This window comes from Gobius niger (genome assembly GCF_951799975.1).
Source record: "Gobius niger genome assembly, chromosome: 1".
NCBI classification, from domain to species: Eukaryota; Metazoa; Chordata; class Actinopteri; order Gobiiformes; family Gobiidae; genus Gobius; species Gobius niger.
Window position 1 is genome coordinate 53712940 of NC_136852.1, and position 23434 is coordinate 53736373.

General features: G+C 42.7%; 1 protein-coding gene across 3 annotated transcripts in view; it reads right to left on the reverse strand.

The window, feature by feature from the left end:
* Nucleotides 1-23434, reverse strand: part of dtx1 (deltex 1, E3 ubiquitin ligase) — a 59498-nt gene that overhangs the window by 6993 nt on the left and 29071 nt on the right. For 2 of the 3 annotated variants that reach the window (XM_079578589.1, XM_079578590.1), the window contains 5 exons: nucleotides 19201-19942; nucleotides 11727-11788; nucleotides 10255-10416; nucleotides 5208-5269; nucleotides 4911-5069 (listed from right to left, as the gene is read on the reverse strand). In XM_079578589.1, coding sequence (XP_079434715.1) covers nucleotides 4911-5069; nucleotides 5208-5269; nucleotides 10255-10416; nucleotides 11727-11788; nucleotides 19201-19942 — 1187 coding nt within the window. The remainder of the gene's footprint in view (nucleotides 1-4910; nucleotides 5070-5207; nucleotides 5270-10254; nucleotides 10417-11726; nucleotides 11789-19200; nucleotides 19943-23434) is intronic. The other variant, XM_079578591.1, reaches the window with a different exon arrangement.

Here is a 23434-nt window from a genome sequence, read left to right on the forward strand (position 1 = left end):
CACAGCAATAAGTGAAGTTACTTCACAATACAGTTATAAGGAGTTGACATCTGCCTGACATTATTATTAGGTAAGAAAAAAAAACAGGCGTGTCCAGAGTAGGTTAGAAAGAGCTCCTTTTTCACATCCTTCAGTGCATACATGACATCTGTTCAAACGCTCAGGGGGTGCGTTTGTTTTCTCCGCAGGGGCAGCGCGGACGGCCAGGCACTTCCTTTCTTTTCTTTTTTTTAAATTAGTTTTTTAATTAAAATCAGGCTGTAAGGCACTACATTACAGAAGTCGTGCTCTTCCTGTTTCACACTGACGTAAAAAACGTCAGAGTGTCACAGGTCAGTGGTTTTCCAGCAGAGGGCGGAGCAGCTGCTCAGAGAGCAGGACTCAGGAGGATTACTGAGAGCTGCGTGAATGAAGCCAAAAACCACTCTGGGGGTGTTTTTGAGAAGGAAAGAGCATAACAACATGGCTAAAAGCCCTAAAAAGTCAATTTTGCAGTGTAGCTTCTTTCAGAATAACGTTAAAAAGTGCATTCATTTCTGTTATTCAACTTACCGTATTTTTTGCACTATAAGGCGCACATAAAAGCCTTTAATTTGAACAGTGCGCTTTATATCCCGATGCGACTTTTGTATCAGTTTCGGTTTACAGGTAAACCAGCATTAATTAGTGCGCCTTGTTTGCCTGGCCTGCCAGACACTCCTCCGTTCTGTTCAAAAGAAGAACCGTGTGGACAGCTCCTCGCAGCCGATCATTTCACGATTTTACCCACATCGGTCCAATCACGCACCGAGAGGCGGGGCTTCATTCCCCCAAGAGGCGGAAGCCGCTACCACACTCGACCAAAACAACAGAGATGTCGTGCGCGACGAGCGATACGATGTTTTATTCTGCTCTTTCGTCTGTTTTATCCATCCATCCATCCATTTTCTTCCGCTTTATCCGGGGCCGGGTCGCGGGGGCAGCAGTCTCAGCAGAGATGCCCAAACTTCCCGATCCACACACACCTCCTCCAGCTGTTCTGGGGGGACCCCGAGGCGACACCAGGCCAGCTCGGAGACATAGTCCCACCACCGTGTCCTGGGCCTTCCACGCGGCCTTGTCCCACTAGGACATGCCTGGAACACCTCCCGCGGGAGGCGACCAGGAGGCATCCGAAACAGATGCCCGAGCCACCTCAGCTGGCTCCTTTCGACGTGAAGGAGCAGCGACTCTACTCCGAGCTCCTCCCGGGTAACTGAGCTCCTCACCCGATCTCAAAGGGTGTGCCCAGCCACCCTGCGAAGGAAACTCATTTCGGCCGCTTGTATTCGCGATCTTGTCCTTTCGGTCATGACCCAAATCTCATGACCATAGGTGAGGGTGGGAACGTAGATCGATCGGTAAATCGAGAGCTTTGCCCTCCGACTTAGCTCCCTCTTCACCACGACAGACCGATACAGCGACCGCATCACTGCTGACGCCGCACCGATCCGTCTATCGATCTCACGCTCCATCCGTCCCCCACTCGTGAACAAGACCCCGAGATACTTGAACTCCTCCACTTGAGGCAAGGACTCCCCACCGACCTGAAGAGGGGAAGCCACCTTTTTCCGGTGGAGAACCATGGCCTCGGATTTGGAGGTGCTGATCCTCATCCCGGCCGCTACACACTCGGCTGCAAACCGCCCCAGTGCGTGCTGAAGGTCCTGGTTCGTTGAAGCCATCAGAACAACATCGTCCGCAAACAGCAGAGATGAGACTCTGAGGCTCCCAAACCGGACACTCTCCGGCCCCTGGCTGCGCCTAGAAATTCTGTCCATAAAAGTAATGAACAGAACCGGTGACAAAGGGCAGCCCTGGCGGAGACCAACACGCACCGGGAACAGGTCTGACTTACTGCCGGCAATGCGAACCAAGCTCCTGCTGCGGTCATACAGGGAACGGACAGCCCTTAGCAGAGGGCCCCGGACCCCATACTCCCGGAGCACCCCCCACAGGGCACCACGAGGGACGCGGTCGAACGCTTTCTCCAGATCCACAAAACACATGTGGACTGGTTGGGCGAACTCCCACGAACCCTCGAGTACCCGATGAAGGGTATAGAGTTGGTCCAGTGTGCCACGACCAGGACGAAAACCGCATTGTTCCTCCTGGATCCGAGGTTCAACTATCGGCCGGATCCTCCTCTCCAGCACCCCGGAATAGACCTTACCGGGGAGGCTAAGGAGGGTGATTCCTCTGTAATTGGAACACACCCTCCGATCCCCCTTTTTAAAGAGAGGGACCACCACCCCGGTCTGCCAATCCAGGGGCACTGTCCCCGACCGCCACGCGATGTTGCAGAGACGTGTCAGCCAAGACAGTCCTACAACATCCAGAGACTTAAGGTACTCAGGGCGAATCTCATCCACCCCCGGAGCCTTGCCACCAAGGAGCTTTCTCACCACCTTGGTGACTTCAGCCCCGGTGATGGGCGAGCCCACCTCCGAGTCCTCAGCCTCTGCTTCCTCATTGGAAGACGTGACGACGTCTGTTTTAAATCATTAAAAAAAAAAAAAATCCCTAAAACCTCGTAATAAGGACGATTTTGGAAAGGCTTCCTCTTGTTACTGCGACGTATCTGGTGTTGCTCTGATTGGTTGATGCCGTCTGTCAATCACGCCCACCGGGAAATTGTTGAGATCATGCTTGCTCCCAGACTATATGTCTTTGATATATCTATGAAAAAGCATGTAGTTTGGCAGGCCAGGCAAGCGCCTTGTATTCCGATGCGCCTTATTTATGAAAATAAACATTATCAGTGACAACGCGCCTTATAATCAGGTGCGCCTACTGGTGCGATATATCGGTAAACTGTGAAACTAATATATGATAGACTCATTACATGCAAAGTGAGATACCGTATGTAGGGCCTTTATTCATTATAATTTGGATGATTATGGCCCAGCTTGTAAAAACCAAACAAATTAAAAATCTCATAAAATTTGAATATTTTGAAATGCCATAATCATGATAACAAACAAAAGCTTGACATATGGAACTGTCATGAGTCTATATCCTATATTAGTTAAGTTTCACATTTTGTTTCACAACTTGAATTACAAAAATAAATGAACTTTTGAACGATATTCTAATTTTCCGTTTCACCTGTAACTGTTAAAGGCTACATAGTACGGATATATATATATATATTTTTTTTTACAATTTAAGATACAGTATATATAGTGCCTCTCGAAAGTATTGATACACCTTGAACCTTTGCACATTTTGTCATGTTTACAACCCTAAACATTAAGATTTTATTTTGATTTTTTTACTGAACGTTCACACACAAGTAACAGACAACTGTGAAGTGAAAGCAAAATGATACATGATTGTTATTTTTCAAAAAATAGAAAACCGTAAAGTGGGGCATGCATAAGTATACAGCATGAATGAATACTTTGTGGAACCCCCTTTTGCTGCAATAACAGAAGCGAGTCTTTTGGGGTTTGACGCTACAAGATTTGCACATGTAGAGACTGACATTTTAGCCCATTCCTAGCCCATTTACCCCAGGCAATTTAATGCACTCAGAAAATGCTGTATGAATACTTATGCAAGCCCCACTTTTCACTTTTCTATTTTTTGAAAAATAACAGAATCATGTATCATTTTGCTTTCACTTTACAGTTGTCTGTTACTTGTGTGTGAACGTTCAGTAAAAAAATCAAAATAAAATCTTTATGTTTAGGGTTGTAAACATAACAAAATGTGCAAAAGTTCAAGGTGTATGAATACTTTCGAGAGGCACTGTATGATATAGAATAATTGTAATTTTTATAAATGTAATTTCAAGTTACATTGGGCCTGACCTGAACAGAAAGCCCCACCAGCTGTTCCAACCTCAGAATGGCAGATATAGTCTTATTTCTGTGGGAGAGGCTCATATGAGGTTGACATACTTTTACTTCATGGCTCGCAGTGAGGCCTTAAGCTGAGAAAGTACTGACATGTTATACATTTCCTGAATCCTCAGAGTCTAGAGAGTTACCCAGCATCAGAGATTTGTGTCTGGGATGTTCCTGGAAGAAACAGCGTTAAACGTAGTGAAACATTTTTTTGTGAAAATTGTGAAAAAATGTTCTCACATTTGAGTCTGAGGAGCTTTGGTTACCACGATAATTGTTACAGAGTAGTACCTTTGTGCTCAAATGAAACATGACAATGTCTTCTTTCCAATGATACCAAATACATTGGTGTAAATCATTATCTAATGGGCTGGAAATGGCCTAAATCAAAATATGGACCAGTGTCAAAAGTGACTTTTGACAGTTCTGAGGTTCTGAGTCTGTTGATCACTTATTGGTCTTTAAATCATCACAGATCCAATGATTTTGGTCAGATTTTGATCATTTTTTCTGTGGAATGTGTCTACAGTCTGTTTAAAATAATGGCATATTGACTGTTGCCATAACTGGGTGGAATAGTTGATTGCCAATGAAGTAAAGATAAAAATATTGGGAAAAAAGTGAGAAAACAACACATTTTTTTTGCATTAAATTGATGCAAAAATGTGTAGAAATGTGTTTTAAGAGCGATTTTTTCAGTGGATGTTATCAGCACATGTGTTCTGTGTATCTGGAATGCATTTATTGAGAGCCTACTCAACCCACTGAGGATTTGAGGGAAAAAAGTCGTTTTTCACATTTTTCTGATAAAAATGCAGGATGCATACACTAAAGTGGCCACAATTTTTTTTCGCGATATTTCCAGCAGAGCAGACCCTCCAACAGAAAAAACACAAATAAAACATATAGCAGACCATGTCAGGTTCAACCCAGTTTTGAGAGTTTGGGTCCCTGACTATTAAGGCATCTCAAAACTTTAAAGCCAGTCTTGTTGCTCGCAGTGACATCACATCAACGTCTGGCTCCCGGGCCCGTACCCACCTTATTGCCATTGTTGTACATGGCCACCAGGCACAGCAGATGGTACATGTGACCACACTTGCCAAGTTTGCCCACCAGCTCTGGCTTGATGCCTCTGTGCTGCAGGACACCCTCATATCCCGACGCCATGGACAGCCTCTCCATACAGATGGTACAGTCCTGGAATAAGCCAACCAAAATACTTCAGCTGCCACTGGGCCTGACAGAGTGCGTTTATGACACTTTCACACTTTGTTAGGACGTCAAACTGAGACAGACTGTGCCCCTTCGGTGGGCACATTTTTCTCTGGGACTTACTTCATCTGGTGCGGCTTTAATCTTGTCCGTGTATCTCCTCACAACGTCCTCTGGGTTTTTTCCTGATGGAGAGGGAGAGGTAACCATCAGGGACACATGAAAAAGATGGCATGTTATTAAAATATAGAAAAAAGGTTTGTCAGGAAAAAACAAATTAATTCACATAAAGCAACTAGGACAAATTAACAGCTACTCAACTACTCTCACCTGTGGGTAACATCTTTGTTGTTGAGTCTTTGTAGTTCTAAGTTGGAGTTCTAAGTTTATATATCTATATTATATATCTATATCGCAAAATCACTGAGATCTTCCATATACCATAACTGAGATTTACACAAGACAGTGATTTTCTTTATTTGGTTTAATTTTCAAGTGTTATTGTTCTCTTTTAGTATTATTTACAGCCTTGTTTAGACACACATTGCTACAGACTTTTGTTTAGATTTAAAAGACTGTGTTGTGTTGAAACAGTTTAGTAATATAATAATCATAATGATATTGTTGATGCAATCTTCAAGACATGGAGCGTCCTCATTAATGGTGTACTTTTCTGTTAAAGAAAGAATCAATCCCATGTCATTCTAACAGTATCCAGATGTATCAATGTTTCACAGCGCTTGCGATTGCCTCGCCACATCTTGCCCTACTTGGAACATACCGCATAAATAAGTAATAGCACTGACATCCCACAGTTTGAATTCGCCTGTCATTTAAAATACATTTTGATGGATGAGCGAGTCCCATCCAGTTGTTGCAGGCAGTGACAGCATCTTGGATTTTTTACACAGAGTATGGATTTCCTTTGCTTTGAAAAGGTCACCTTCAAATCGAGCAGCCATCCCAAACACTCCATGTTAATCCCCAGTGCAGCGGCGAGCGCGGCTGTGAGCACACCCCAGGCTTACACTGCTAATACGCTTACACACAACCTCTCTTAGCCCTTTGTTTGTTCATTTTTGAGTGGACGCCAGCGGTCGAGGGAGGCAGACCAAAGGAAAAAAAAAAAAAACTGCTCAGGTGTAAAGAAGAGGAGGACAAGAGAGAGTCATGTGTGAACTGCCAGTGCTATTTGATGTCTTCATTAGTCAGATCACAAGCTCTGACCTTTGAAATTAGCACGAGTCAAGTTCGCTGCACTGGAGAATACCACATCTTCAGTCATCCATAAATGTAACAGACACACACCTTCTCTATTTTAGTGATGTTTCTAAAGTGTGTCTGGAATAGCTTCATGTCCCCAAACAGGTAACGTGACTGCCATAGATTAACTTTTAGTGATACAACACTACGGTTCAAGTGGAAAATAGTGTTGTTTATTAGTTCAGCCCTGCGCTTTAGGCGAAAAATAAGATGGTGCCCCTCTACCCCCAGCCGTTGCAGAATGAATACAAGTTACACATCTGGGAGTCCTGGGCAGTACATTTTAATGGTCCTTACGTCGTCTTGAGTGATTAAAAGTAAGTGATAAAAATAAGAATGTTACGACTTTTACTTTCATTGTCCTTCAGGCAATAGCATACTTAAATACTGTGGAACAAGTTTAACAAGGGAACAATTGTAATGCCTAGAATACTGATTCTGGTCTTTATCTATCAGGATAGAGCAGGATAGTAGACAAACAAGCAACAAGTGATGGTAAATGAAGGCTTCCCCATTTGATGAGAATCGTGTGCTGGGAATGGCTCAATACGTTAAAGTGGACATATGCAGATGGGGCTTAGAAATAGACTTAAAACATTAGGTGCATTGGGTGCTTCAGCATTGCTAATTTATGTTTTATAATTTGTAGTGACGTCTCTGTAAGAATTAAAAAGTAACAATGAAATAAAGGCGCTTGAGTGGGTGAAGACTTTGAAGCTCTTCCTGCTGGCAGCTGAGGGAATAACTTATTTTCTTTCAGCTTCGATTTACAGCGCATCAGCACGCCGTGACAAACACACTGAGCGCAGAACGGCTCGGAACCAATATAATATTGGATTATGGGCTAAAAAATTAGAGGACAGTTTGGGGTTTTAACAATGACGCAATTGTATCCAGGAAGTGCTGACACCATAGAAAAGGGGTAGGCAAGTTTGCGTTGTAGAGGGCCAATTTTCCTCTCTGCCAAAACACCGAGGGCTGAACCTCACCATTGAAGCCCAAAGTAAAGGAACATTTTCTGCAAATGCCAATGTTTTACATTATATATGACCAAGTGGGACGTTCTGCCAGGAATAAAAAAAAATACTGACAGTATTTCCCGTATATTTAGAGTACTTTAAAGAAGAACTAAGTAACTTGTCTACCTTAATAAATCCTTTTTCGCAGTCCTTCTGGGGGTAATACAAGATTTAATGGGATGATTGTTTTTTTTTTCATCTCCCCCGGTGTCTCTGTCCAGAAAACCATCCATGCAACTTTCCTGCCTCCGGGTCGGAGGCGCAATACACACTAACAGCATCACATAGAAGAAGCTAACAGGCTAACGGGCAAAGCTAACTGCGGGCTTTGTAAAAGGTTCATACTGTCTTCTTAGGTTAAGCCTATTATTGCTTTGACAGAAGGTTTAGTTTACCTGCTTTACTAGTTTCGATCACTTCCTGTGATCTTCCTCAGAAGCGCCACCTGGTGGTGGATGTGACGTATCGCAGGACTGCGGGCTAGCGCCACTAAAGCAGTATTTACAGCCAAGTTTTAGAGACAAAAATGATCTCCATTGTGTAGTTGGATGTAATATATCCCACTCTCCCTTTGTCTTTTCTGTCAGCGCAGTATTTACCCCCACGGACAATTAATGAGTAACATGCTACGACACCTGCAGTGGCGCTTAAGGCCTCTAGGGCGTCGAGTTACTTAAGTCTGCTTTAACAGGTATTTCATCTCGTATTTACATAATAATACTTCTCAAAATCATCTTGGGGGCAGAGGTTCTGTGCTAGAGGGCCAGATTTGGCTCCCGGGCCTGACGTGGCAACCCCTGCCATAGCAGAAACAGGTAAATTAAACAGGATTACCAGTGGGTTAATCAAAACTGCATGGATGTAGTAAAATACTGCTTTAAGAATGTTTTTTGACAAGGGAACAACATTATAATATGGCTTAAAGCTCCAAAAAGTTGATTTTGCATGATATGTCTCCTTTAAAGCAGGTTAGTGAGAGTATTATTATAATTAATTAAAGTTCTTCAGTGAATGTCTATTTTGTTTTCACACATTTGACCACAGTCTGAATGGTGGTGCTTAAGTGCGCTGATATTATTGATGTATCTGCCCAGTACATCTGCTTGTATAGTAGGGCAAAGTGCTTCACGGCTGACGAAGGAAGACGAGCTTTGTGCGGGCAAATAAATTGTACGGCTTCAGCGATCAATTGGGACAAAGGCTCCCAGGAGAGGCCCAAGGTTTTCCACTGCTTTCACTGACCAGCACTTATTTAAGCCCACGGACGTCCGACTGCACACCAGACCCTCTCAAACACTAGTTCAACTATCCCGTTAATTACTGTGCCTGCAAATGCCCCATCAATAAGGCTTAAGAGTAACATCACTTATTTTTTATGGGAGTCTGAAATCCATGGCTATTACAGGATTCACAGTAAATGGAGATGATAAAAAATGTAACAGTGAACAGTCTGTTTAAGCAGGACAATTTACCGTAGAAATAAATGCATTGTATTATTGTATAAGCTATGTCCCAATCAGAGGTTATTTAGAGAGAGAGTCTGAAGTTCTTCTTCATGGTTGCAAGTCTAAAGTAAAAGAGTTGAATCATTTCAATGTTTTATAGCCTGGCATCCAGACTAATCTCCGATGTTTATTAATTAATAAACAGGAGTAGTCTGGCGACCCTGTCGTAGAAAAGCTACTGCTTGAGGCGGGACTAATGTGGGACAACCGAAGCGCATAGCAGCCAATGAGAACATAGCCGATGTGACGACAGAAACAGCGACAAGAAAGTTGTAGTCATTCGGACATTAACAATGGCGCTCCTGCCACACGGAGTTCAGTAAATGACTTCTGTCGTTTATGTCAGAAAAACCTAAGAATACAAGCATACCGGAGCATTACGTGAAGTGGTTGCTTGTGTTGAAAAACTACAAGACAAAGGCGCAACAACGTGACGCCCGTTCAGGGAGCTGCTCTGATTGGTCGGTAGGCTCCATATCGCTGCGTCACTTCCTTTGAAAGCGCGCAATGGAGTGTTGCCAGACCCTCTTCTGTAAAGAAGCGGAGTCTGGTTGGCGAGACTAAATGTTTTAAGGAATCACATTATTTTGGTTTCTGTATCTAGATTAGTTTTAAATAAATGAAAAAAATACTTATTAGCAATTATTTTCATGTTTCGATATTAATATGGGGGGGCGGGGGGGCAACAAAAGCACGTGCAGGGGGGCTTCAAGGAAAAAAGGTTGGAAACCACCGGATGATATCTGAATAGCTAATTTCCAATTTTTATTAGTGAAATAAAAAAATCTTACTTTACATTTCTATACCTGATTTTTTTTCCTAATAATGGAATTTCATTTGCTTTGTGCTCCTTGATTATATTGTTAAATCTGACAAAACCCTGTCCCTGTAATTGTAAAGCATTTAGAACATTTTTATGAAATTGCAGGACAAAATGTGAACTATGCCGATAAACTTGTCCCTATAAAGAATAGGGAATAAGGCCTTTAAGTTATAAAAAGACAGTGTATGGAAAAGATAATAACTACCGCTATATGTTGATTATTTCCAGTGTCAGTGACTCACACGATTAACCGATTAGTTATGGGTCCAATGTTACCGCCCCGTTCTACATAGTTGGATTGGATGTGTTGGGTTTTTATTATATCACATAGTCATACCTACTGTGTGTTATATTTGTTAATGTGACTTTATCTTCCGGTTCACTGATAGCTACAACAATAACATATTTCTTTAGATTAGCGGCACAGAAAGTCTGCCAACTGTCAGCGGGCGGGCCATTCTTCGTCCCGGTGCATTTCATACAATTTATTTACACTCCAAAAGATCTGTGTTCGCTCCGTTGCCTCCTCCCCCCTCTGTCCTCTGTGCTTCCGATAATACCTCTCCTCAGGTGCTTCTTCTTGGTTTTGCGCCGCATGCCGTTGATCCCCGGGACGGGCTTTAGGTCGCTCTTGTTGATGGGGGGCGGGTGCAGTATGGGCTTGGGGGCTCTCGTCAGACAAACGGGTAAACCTGCAGCGCACATCAGGATACCGGTCATACCTGATGCAAGTGAACAGCAGCAGCAGCCACATCACACCAACAAACGAACAACACACAGGAGAGTGGAGAGAGCGATAAATACAACATGCCTCGTAAAAAGGAAGTCAATAAAAGTGAGAAGAATGTCACAGCAATGCATGGGGCAGGTATGGGTCCAATGTTCGCCACAGGATATCAGAAAACTGTGCGTGAAGTGAATTACCGTACGATTTTGTGAAAACACATATTAATATAATTTGAGAGGATACATTAGCAGTACTAGCCTCACAAGTATTTCAGAACATTTTTGTAGTAGCCTAAAAAAATTGTAGTAGCTCTTTTGTTTTGAGTGCAATTCATCTTTATATGTCCAGAATGTAAAGAAAACTAGGTGTAGAGACTCATTACAGCGTCCTGCCTTCACCCAATCAACACCTCATCGCCAGACGCACCACCTTCACTGCAGCCAATCATTGCCGAGGATCTCACATATAACCCTTCTCTCTCACGGCCTCATCCGCTTGCCAGCTGTGCTACATCCTACCTCCACCCCGTTACCGCCTCTGCCTGTCATGGATTCGCCTGTTGCTCATCCTTCTCCTACCTCCCATTCGACCACCAGAGTCCAGTCTCCGGGGGAAGACATCCCTACCTATGTGTCTTCTGTCCAGGTCTGGGTGCCAGAACGTATGCATGCCAATAAATCTTTCTAACTACAGCTTTAGATTCCAGACTCATAACTTTCATAAACCATTTAACCTGAACATCCACAATAGTTTAATATTATTGCATTAATGTGCATGTTTTCCTTTAGGTTGTTTTATTACATTCATTATGTCTTCTTGCTTCAACGTTTTTAAGGTTCTTCTAGAAAGACTCTAACAACATTTAATCATTTAGTCAAAGAGAACTACACTGTATGCACCATTATATTGAAATTTAACTAGAAACATGTGTGAAAACCAATCAATACAATATCATTAAATAAAAACTTAAAATGTTCAATAAGGGATTCACTGAAGGACAGTTTCATCCACCAGGCTGTGAGGAACTTTCCTCTTCCCCCTCTCTGCTGCCCCCTATTGGGTACGTTTCTGTTTGCATACTATTCTTTATTTGCACCCAGGGTTTGAGAGTAACACAATATAGAATCACTGTATGTGCTTTACATGTGGTAGAATAATATAGTAAAGCAAACTGAACCGAACTGAATCTTTATTTTATGCTACGATTGAGCCTTTGTATTGGTGCCTGTTCATGTTTCTGTGTTTTGCCCATACCTGCCCATGCTATGTCACAATAATGCAGGAATGCAAAAGGTCAAACTGTACCTGCTAATGCTGGGTGTACAGGCCCGGATCCGGTCAGATTCTTCACCGGGAGAGCGGGAACCCTAAAAATAAAAACAAACATACACTTTCCATTAGCAAATATCAAAACACCTCATCTCCGGGGAGCTAATGCATTCTTCACACCTTGTAAACAGCACAAAGGTCTGGGGCTGTGTTTTCCATTAAAGCCGGGGAGAGAGGAGCATGTCGTTCTCCTCGATGTGATACAAAACAGCACAGATAAAATGTCACATGTACTTGGCTGCAGGGACAGAGACGTCCCGCGATGGGATGAGACAGTCTGAGTCATGGTCAAAGCAAAGCAGTTAAACGTGATTCAGGGCGACATTCAGGACGGGTGGAGCTCGTACACACAGATGACTTGGGATTTCAAGTGTTTAGAGGAAGCATGTTTTGACTCAAATGCCCCACGGTTAAGTAAAGTCAGTTATAGACTTTGCTCAATGACAATATAGTGTTTAGGACTTGCGTCTGTGCTGTTTATTTGTTATTAGGATCCTCATTAGCTGCCACCAGGGTAGCAACTAGTCTTCCTGGGGTCCCAATTGTGATTGCAACAAACCCACTATATTTAGATGCAGAACGCTTTAGTGCTCAAAAGAAATTTTCTCTACCACATGAAAATAAATTGGTTGTTACGGCCTGGCTCATGGGAGCTTTAAGTCATATATATGTAATGAAGAAATAAACCCCCTATTTCCAGTCGTTAATAACCACTGCACATACAAATGAGCTGCTGAACTGTGCAGTGGCTGAGGTCATTTGCCTGCAGCGTCTCACAAATCCGCATCAAGAGACCGCTTTGATATTACCCAGAGCTCTGTTCCTGTGCCAGAGAGCAATAACAAAAAGGATGCCCGAACGAGGCTGTCCAATCTCATCTCTGCGGTGAGGAGTAAACGCGAGCAGTTTCGCACCCCACTGGTCTGGATACAAGGAGAGAAGATCACCCCTATTTTATACATGGCCCGCAATAAAGCACAAATAAAAAACTGCTCTTACATGAGATGAATTCTGGTTTATGAGACTATAAAGTGCTCCATTTTCATTCAAGTAAAGATTATAGAGGCTGATTTCACTCTCACAGACAGAGGACGGTTAAAAGGTGAGTGCAACAGAAAGCAACAAACAGGCGGCATTCAATGCCTCACGTTGAACATCATTGAGAGGAACAGCTTGAGTGAGAAAATAGCAGCTGTTTTCTGCTCCGTTGAACATGAAAGAATAGATGCACTGCAAAGCTCAATATGTGAAAGCTATAACTAAATAAAGGACCTTCAGAAAGGCTCCATAACACGCCAAGGACAAAATATTTATATTTGATTTGTGATTCCAGGCCTGGATCAGAAGCTGTTTTTTCCTCCTTTCCTTTTTCCCTTCTCCCTAAAATGGTTTTCCTAAAAGCATGTGCAATAATGTTTTCCCCAGTTTGATACTGATATTCTCACCAGAAAGTAGCATCGAATTAACCTCAGAAACAAAGGCACAACTTACTGAAGATCTTAAGAGTATGTGGAATAATTAAGAATGCTTTTCATCTTTACACTGGTTATGACCAGCGGATACTTCTGTATCAGCTGAATGCACAGCATCATAAATATGCAAGTTTGATGAAACAACTGCACACAAGCACAAAAAACTGCCAGAAGCAGAAGTGAATGATCATTAACAAGACTACAGTATAACAGTTACACAACAGCACAATACAACGGTTTCTGCACTTATTTAATGACCGTCAGCACAAGAGCCGTTACTGTGTATTCGGCAGAGACTACATTACATAATTCACTGTGTTTTCTTGTGGCTTAAACCTAATTCAGCCCAGTAAGAGTTCTAGGTTTGTCCCAGTTATACACTAGGATTATATATTGCATCAGACCTGATTCTCACTAACATATGGTTTAGTTGAGTGTTTCATGACCTTTTTTGCCTGGTTTGTCCCTATTTAATTTAAGTTTTACATGTTGTGTGTCATAAAAGGAATTCTGAAATCTAAAATATTTGTTGCGATTTGAGAGTCCCAGTAAAATTATGACATTTTCTCCCAGAGCCACGATGTCCCAACCTGCCCCAGTGTCCAGCTTGTGAGGAGATGTGTTCAGTCACTGAGTCGAGTTCCCTCTGCATTATGTTCACTCTGACGACTCCGATTCCTCTTCTGCTCCTGACCTCTGTTTACTTCTCATGTCCATCTGTCGCCTCCTGAACACAACTCAGTCTGGATGTTCTAAAATAAGGCATGTAAACAATACAACCAACCACGCAATGGAACAGGCCACCGTTTTTCCATACTGAGATATGTTCTTACTTAGACGAGTTGATGCAGTTGCTTGCATTTAGCCTCTCCTCCTCTCTTCTATGGGGCTAAGCAGGGGCGAAGGAAGACGCGACCAAGCTTTTCCACGTTTTCCCTATTTAAATACGGTTACATGAGTAGTTACACAATCCAAGTATAGTCACACAAAATGTAATATCTTAATATAGTAGTCATATCTTCACTTTACTGTGCGGACATCAAAGTGCTCTTAAGGTGTTATTACGCCTTAAAATATAGTACCCCTTTAAATGTATTTTGTGTGACTATACTTGGATCGTGTAACTACTCACATAACCGTATTTAAATAGGAAAAATGTGGAAGAATTTTGCCCCACAGAGGAGAGGAGGAAAGGCTAAATGCTAACAACATCTTTGGTCTTTTTGCACAACCAGACAGACCAGGCAGGTACAGGTACAGATACGCATCAACTCGTCTAAGCTCAGATAAGAACATATCTCAGTATGGAAAAACTGTGGCCTGTTGCTTTAAGTAAAAAATATAAGAAAAATAAACTCAGTATTTAATTACCTCATTTTAAAAAAACAAAAAACAAAAAAAACAATGATATCTAAATACTTTGAGTTACAAATAAATTATAAATCTTTTTTTTTTTTTTTTCAGATATACAAATATTGCAAATTGTAAATTAATTCAACGTTGTAGCTTTGGGGCGACAGTAGCTGGAACATTCGTACACGGATCCAAAGGTGCAGCTGCTTGAATCCAGCTCTGGCTGCTGCAAACTGTCGGTGTGGCTCAGATGGTAGAATTGGTCGGCTCATAACTTGAAGGTTGGTGGTTCAAATCCCGGCTGCTGCAGGTGCAGACTAACTATGTGTCGCCCAGCGTGGCTGTTGGCGCAGATTGGCAGCTCTGTTGGTCTACCCCAGGGCAGCTGAGGCTATAATAGTAGCCTACCACCACTGAGAGTGAAATGAATGAAAATGACTACAGTGAAATGCTTCAAGAAGCCTGTCACCTCAGGCTTGTAAAGAGCAATATAGTGTAAGCCATATTATTAAAAGTGATAGGTCTGCACATCTACAGTTTTGCTTTTGTTAAGAAAAAAAAAAAACAGGAAAGAAACTGTTAAATAAAAATAAAAGTGCAAAGATCGCCACTAAGGATCCACTAATAAAACCCCCTCTTTAAATTAGTTTTCCGTACTTGGATGCTGTTCATTAGTCATAACATACTTATTGTAAGATGTATGTGTTACTTTGGAGTAGTAAACAGAATGCATTTAGTTCATAAAAACAACACTGATGAACTTAGGACTCATTTCCTGCTATTCCCAAGCCTTGTTCGACCTAATCACTCTCAAATTGAGTTTCGAGGGTAATTCTAGTAGAGAATTTGCTGATGCCAGACTAATATGTAATCATGTGTTGATTATGCAGCATGAATTCAGTAGGAGGAGGGTGGAGGGAGAGACCATCACAAGTGTTTAATTACATATTGATGCGAGTAGTGGGAGGCGAGGCCAGCTCACAGAAAACACGGATGACTCTGTACCCCTACCTGAAATGCCCCAAGAAACAGCATCCATAGCACTAAGAACTCTCAAAGTGACATGACTTTGTTCACAGCTCATTATTCATTCAGTGTTATAATATTAATTTGGAGAGCGTATTGAAGCAAAGTGACAGAAGAGAGGAATACGGATTTTCTTTCTTTTAATCAATGTATAGCCTTGCAATTTCTGCTATGTTGAGTCAACTGCAGTCACTTTATCACAATGTTCACTGTGCTGCTAACATTAGTGTAGAATGCATGCTCATGTGACTTTGTACAGCTGTACTGAGCACAGAGAAAGCACAAATGAGGAAGTGGTTAAGACGAGCCTGAGAATCAATCATGTGAACATGATTTTATAGTGCAAGAAACTGATTGAATGTAATACTATGGCTGTTTAACTTTACATACTCTTTCATAGTGAATCTCTAAAACACCCACTTATAAAATCAAATTAAAGTGGACATAACATGCATAATAGAAGAAGACACAGTAGCGATGTTTTAACATAGTTTAAACAAATGTTTTAACAAAGTTTAAACAAGCCTATTTTGCATGTCTCCATTGAATGTTTAAAGCATTGGGGTAATTTTGAGGTGACAAAAATCCCAAGAGGTCAAACCACCAAATACGTAGAAAATAAACAGCATTGACTGTGGAAACACAAATCAGCAAATTTTTTGCCACTTCTAATTTTATCCAACCACAGGAAAACGGGCGTCTAACATCCCATTGTCTGTTGTACCAATAGTTTCTTCGCCAGCAAAAGATCAATATAGGAGCGTTCACCTCTGACATTTGCCGGTACAGGGGTCTTCAAAACACAGTGTCAGCTTTTCTAAGCAAGTTGGGGAAAACATCTCATGTTCACATTAAAATCCCAACATAAATAAACAAAGCTGGTCGACACCTCCCTGTACCTAACTGTGAGTGTATCGAGGCGTGGGCGTGTGAAAAGCAGATCTGAAGTTTGAAGTTGTGTGGGTTCTACTGCAGTCTGTGGGAATGTGCATGTTACTTCTGTTCTCTAGGGTTGTGTGTGCGCGAGCACCTGTGTCCCGCGGTGTCTATGTTAACCACACTCATCCTGTACGTCGAGCCACCCGCCTGGGAACTGAAGCAGCGCCCCTCCTCCCCCCCGCAACGCACAACCCAACTCGCTCTCACACTAAATAATAGCTGTGAGGCATAAACAGTCACACTTCAACGACCTCACCTTCAACATAATACTAAAATCAGAACACAGAACAAAATATGAAAAATCCCATTAACTAGAGCTTATCTGGATCACGCACTGCCAACAGAAACCATATTGTTGCACTGCACTGAATACTCAATTATTCTAAAACCAATGGACATTTTATAATATATATTATACTTGCGTTAGTGGGCCCTATTCCCCTCTTTTGTTTACATACAATATAAGAGAGAGTGCATCCACTTCCAAGTTTCTGAACATTGACTGTACACATAACACACCAGAGAAAGCTGGAGATGACCTGTGCAAAAATGCATGTAAGATAAAATGTCTGGATAAAAGCATATATGCCGTTCCTGTACTTATAGTTATAAAAATAGCAATTGTTAAACTATGCAGCAAAGGTTTCTGCGAGAGCACTTTGGCAGGATACCAGCTCTCCTTATAGAGGAAGGTTATGGGGGTTGGTGGGTTGCTGTTTACTAATAAATCCCACACATCTCCTCCTCCAATATTCTCAGAGCGAAACAAGGTTGACTCGAGCTACAATGATCAGAAATAGGCCACAGCGAGTGCAAGTCTTTATGAAGGCCTATTATTCAAACGTGCATTAAGTGTGCCTTCCCCCATGAGCGACAGAACTAAATCGAATTGGATCAGGAGAGGTTTATTTTAGAAAAGAAGGCAGGATGGGGACAGTGGAGCATTGGTTATAAGCCTCGGCTCAATATTATTTTTTTTGACTTGGCTCTTTTTGGTGAATTGCTGTGAGGTCAGAGCGCTCTGCTGAAGCTCCCATTTTTCCTTGATCCATTATTCATCCTTCCCCAGTGGAGCTGCGCCTCTATGGTAAATGGTTTCCACAGCTACACAAGAGCTGCCTTACCATTGACCACGCACACATCATGAAACAAATATGTGCCTCAGTGCCCGGATGGTCGGTCCGCACGGTGCACGAGAGACTTTTACACGTCCCCATGACACAGCAGCCAAGAGCACACTGCGTGATAGTAACAAATTAGTTCAAAGCAGAAGCCGAGTGAACGATCCAGTGGAGCTGCAGTATTTCACGCCTATTGGGGCCAACATAAGCTCATTATGGAGCAGTAACCATGGCGCACATTTGCAAGATAGTCCTCTAAAATGTCAACACAGGAAAAACACAAAAGCTTTTCCCAATAATTGATTTGGACATTTACAAAGCAATCACAAAAAAACTGATAAGAACCATGAAAAGTGGCACAGACAGAGACCTCTTTTGGGTTTGTTATTCCTGAAAAGCTTTGACTCTCAGAAGACCTATTGATGGGGACAAACAATATTTGATGCGCTGTATTGTGCTGAATGCTTTTATGAACCAATTAAATTATGGTTGAAGAAGAAGAAAAGAGTGCAACGGATAGAGACCTTTGTAAAAAAATAAAAAATAATAATAATTAAATGTGCTTCTGCTTATTCATTGTGGAAGTTATTGGTAACTAGGACCTGACCGATACATTGTCCGGCCGATATATCGAGCCGGTATCAGTCTGGGCTTTAAAATGAGCCCTCCCACAACTTCCTTGGCCTCAGGGGAGCAGAGAAACATTGCGGTGAAAATTGGTCACCGGTTTGTTATTGTTATTTGTTAAGTGAAATTACTTAAAATATCGTCCAATATATCGGCTATCGGCCATGCCAACCCCCTTCATATCGGTATCGGACCCCTATCGGTTCGCCCCTACTGGTAAATTAAGGGTGAAGCAGAAAAGAAAGGCACATTTCTCGCCAACAATAGTTACCTTGTGCTGCAAGTTGGATTGTCGCAAGATTCCACAAACTCAGACACTCTGCACTCTCACTACGCTCTGTCACCGTCAGGGTGCGGGTTCAGGTCCCTTCCACTGAGGATAAAGAGGGCGACCTCCACTTTCCTCCCTGCCTCCATCTGCATGCTGAATAAATGACTGTGCAGACCATGGCCCACTGTATTGTTTATCTATTGCACATGTTGAATGTGTTGTATGTCTGTGGATGTACTGTTTTTTTGGGCCCGTGCTGGCACTTCCTCTGCAAGTGAAGTTCCTAACGGATAAATAAAGTGAATTTGAATTTGAATTGAATTTGAAAAATCCATCTCGTGCATCTCGGAGCTGGCAGTCTGTCAATCCAATCGTGTGACTGTGTGACTGCTTGTAAAACACATGTAGGCTGCTCATTTACAAAACACAAAAGTTTAAATTCTCTTTTAAAAGTCTGTCCTTTTGTGAATTATTTCAGTGGGAGCCAATCCAAATATTGGCACCATTTTAGAGGGAATTCATTTCTATATCAATATTATGCATCAATAGCAATTTACCTAAAATCACACTAATCTTTCCCCCTAAAACTGCACATTGCACTGTGTACGCTGATGTATTATGTAACCGGATATGCTGCTTACCCCGATGGGATGGCTCCTCTGGCAGTGCCCATGGAAATCCGCTGGGTGCCGGGCCGGTTCAGGTTGTTCTGCCCGTTGATGGTGAGTGCGTGGTGGCCGTGCGAGGACAGCGAGGGCATCACAGGGGAGCAGGGGAAGTTGGCTTTGGACAGCGGCACCTGCACCTGTTCAGCTTTAGCTTGCCCTCCCCCTACGCTAATGTTATTGTCATTTGGGCCCGATGAGCTGGATGTTGGCGACCAGAGTGACGTTCCGGCAAACGTGTTGCTTTGTCGCACCGTTGTTAGCGTCCCTGTAGCACCCGCGTTCCCTCCCTGCCCGTGCACCTTTCGTCTCTGCGAGGCTAGGATTGCGTTAGAGGCCGCTCTTGTACTGTTAACCAGAATGCACTGCTGGCACGAACAGGGCTGACCGGAGCTTGCACCCACAGGCCACGATTGAGATTTGGGTATAGATCCCATGATGAGGGGGTAAGCTAAATCCATGCGCCTGCGGAGTCGGCGTTTGCGCTGGCTCTGCCGGTTGGTCTGGGACATGCTGTTGAAGTCGATGAGGTAGCAGAAGCCAAGAGAGGTCAGGTCTAGCCAGGGGTGCTGCTTCTCATAGGCATTTTGGATGGTGACGCTGATCTCCATGTCGTAAGGCGTCCAGGAACCGTTATCGTTCTCCCACTCCCACACCACGCCTTTCCCCGGGGCTGACGACGGCTCATAGAAGTTCCTCTGCACTGGTCTCATGGTGCCTATAAGGACAGAAAGATGAGAAATTCATCATGAAAGTTTTATTGTAAAGTAAGATTGGTAGAAAGTGGAGCTTTTTAGAACATCATTGGAGTGATATTGGGGTATATAAGCTAGTATCTACCCTAGCACCTTTATACATTTATCATGGCTTGACATTTGAAGCACTAATTAATAAATGTGAAACAAAAGATTAAGCATCCCCTTCAACAGCTGCAGCACCAGTGACAGCTCTGTGCCTGAACGCTCTTCTTTAGTCGGGGATCATTAAGAACAGGGTTGACACAGCAACTTGACCGACAGCGGGAGGCAACACCCCGCCATCTGCCCCGGGACAGTCTCACAAGCACCGCATTATACAACTGCAACCCACAACGTCAATGTCGCAAAAAGAAATGGCAGTTAAGTGTATTAAACTGTGCACTAAAGGGATTCAGACGCCACACTCAATACTTAAAAGGTGGGAAAGTCTTTTTCAATTTACAAGAACAGTTTCACACCGGTCATGGTTGATTAGAATCACCATAAGACATACAGTAGCATCAGTAAGTCATGAGATAAGACTGTGGTATCTAGAGATGCACTCCCCTAAGCCCTGGGAAAAATCTGTATCTTGTAGCATGTTATCAACTGTCTACTGTGGGAGATCTTACATTTTCCTTTGATATCAGTCCCGTTTTTCCCAAACTGTTTGTTTAATAAAATCAGCAATACTTGGAAAGCCCCGTGAGACAGCTGCTGTTGTGTAAAAAAAAAAAAGTTTTATCAATTCCGCCATTTCATCAATCTATTTGTAATGTAATGGTTAAAATACTACTACAAAGATGAGAAAATAATTCATATGAGGGGCGTCCACTTGCACATTGGCACTACAATAATTTGCACATCACATAATAGAATGGTCTTATCTTTCTAAAGTACTGTCACTGTCTATTATCCTGCACCAGAGCCCTTTCTACAAGACAAGTCTCTCCAAAGGGAGACAATAAAAACATATTTGAAGTAGTGTTTTCTGTTGCCTGGCTCTGCCATACTATTCCCTGTCCATTCCACGCAGGGAAGTTTGTTTGGTAACGGAGCAATTGGAGCAGAGGGCCTAACGCGCACAAACTGTCAGTGAAATAAACCAATCAGCAATTAGCGGACGTGACGACAGCTGTAGTCCAATTCACAAAATATGATCTGAATATAAACTGATGAGAACGCAGAGGCAAAATCCTCGACTACTTCATACATGATTAGTTTTGTCAAATAACTTCTGCACGAGTCACTGCTGATTGAAAGATAACATAGCGGCGCAGCGAGTGACGTAACGATGGCCCCTTCTGAAACGAGCAGATTGGTAAGAGGTCTTACGCCAAACCGGATCTGCGTCAGTGTCCGCCATGATAAGAAGCATCCGAATTGGGCTGTCAGTTAGGAAGGAGTTAGGAAAAGAAGCCTCAATGCTAACTATCATAGCCCTTTAGCATAGGGACCTCTGATGACAACTAACCGGTGATTAAGAGCTATGTGCCATCCCATAAGCCACTGCACCAATCCCCTGACCTCCCTCGCCCCCACCCTCAAGTGATTCATGCGCAACCACTGTTGATTGACAGGTGCACATTTAATAATAAAAATAATAATAATGCACAAGTCAAACTTTATAAAAGTGACAAAATACATGTTGTAGTCATCACAGCACAGTCACATGTCAGACAGTGTGTTAAAGAGCCGCCTCAGTAAATGGCTTAAATAAAGGCTGTTTGTGCTTTGGTGCTTTTCCGTTCATTTAGTAGACACTTAAGCCACATGTCTAATTTGCATGCTGTAGCTTTATTTTTTTTTAGCCTTGTCTTGTTTGGACACTATGTTGTTGTTGAACACTGTATTTAACTAACTGTTGTGATTTGGGGTTGCTGCAGTTGGTCAAGTCTAATTTCTGTAACACTAATGTGCCCAAAGAATGAGATCAGCTGATGCCCTGAACATCCTGATTTACCACATAATTTCATCAATGGATTTCTTCTTCCCTGAAGACACAGCATATTCCAAGATGACAATGCCAGGGCTCACATAGAGAAAAAGTGGTTCAGGAAGCATGAGAAATAATTTTCACACATGGATTGGTCTCCACAGAGTCCAGATCTTAACCCCAATGAGGATCTTTTGGATGTTCTGGAAACGGCTTTGTGCAGTGGTCACACTCTCCCATCATCAATACAAGATCTTAGTGTAATGCAACACTGGATCTTTTCACATCGCAGAAGCAAAAGCTTTTGCTTTTGCCACAGTGGATAATACCTGGAATCAAAGCTATAGGCGGTCCAACCAAATATTAGTGCGTGTGAGCTTTTTGGGACGACTTTTTTTGGGGTCAGACAATGTGAAAAAAAAATTGGGTACAGTCTCTTTGTCTCAGTTCTTTTGCAAAAACTACACTGCAGCAGGAAGAAGACTGGCATGCTGTCGGTACATTGTGCCTCTGGTTGATGGCCGTTCTGCTCCTTCCTCCATTATAACACAATTACATAGTCACATGGGAAATCAGGACACCTTTGCCAATCCATCTCCGCGGCACACGTCAGCAGCGGCAGCAGAGTTCTGGCGCCACAGAGAGGAAGGAAACAGCCCCAGTCCCCTTCACCGCCTAATTTAACGCGCAAATGTTCAGTTCTAATGGGTGTACAACCACAGTGATAATGGGGAAGTACATAGAGGGCAAGGGTGAGGAAGGGAAGAGTGGAACGATTATAGAGAATGGTGTAATGGTGATTTTTCAGGAAACTTTTGCAATAAGATTTGCGATTAATGCTTTTAAACCAATATTTAGGATATATGAATTGCTAAACCAAAGCAGCGAATCATGTCATAATAGCAGAAGTGTAAGATCGCAGTAGCAGTAGTGTTAAGTAGGGGCTGGTTGAAGAGAGATCACCCACATCGCTCTCTCTCACTGTATGTGTGTTGCTCTGGCGAATAAAATGCATCAGCAGAACTAGTGACCTTGAGTCCACAGTTAAAGGTCCAGGCTAATTTCATTTGGAGCGTGTTCAGTCGACCAGCTCCCTCCGTCACCTGGATAGCGACCTTTCACATAACGATAGGAAATCTTTAATAAGCCTGGACAACATTCATTAACATTTCACTATACATTAGAGCTGCGTGAGTTATACATCTCATTGCGATTTTTTTCCCCACACACGGACTGAGTTTAGACTTGCGATTTCACTGAAAGAAGGTCCCGGGTTCGATCGCCGGGGCTCTTCTGTGTCGAGTTCACTTGTTCTCTCTGTGTCTGCATAGGCTCCGGTTTCCCCCACCACTAAAAACATGTACAATAAGGAGGAGATGATCAAAGGGGTTTTCGATTTGCTTGCTATTAATTATGCAGCTCAACAAGTATAATAAAACATCCACATTGCCTCCCTGTCTATATTCATAAGCTGTCTTTGAAGCCATAAACTTATCACCAAACCCTCCATTAATTTTCTCTCACAGCCTTTTGTATT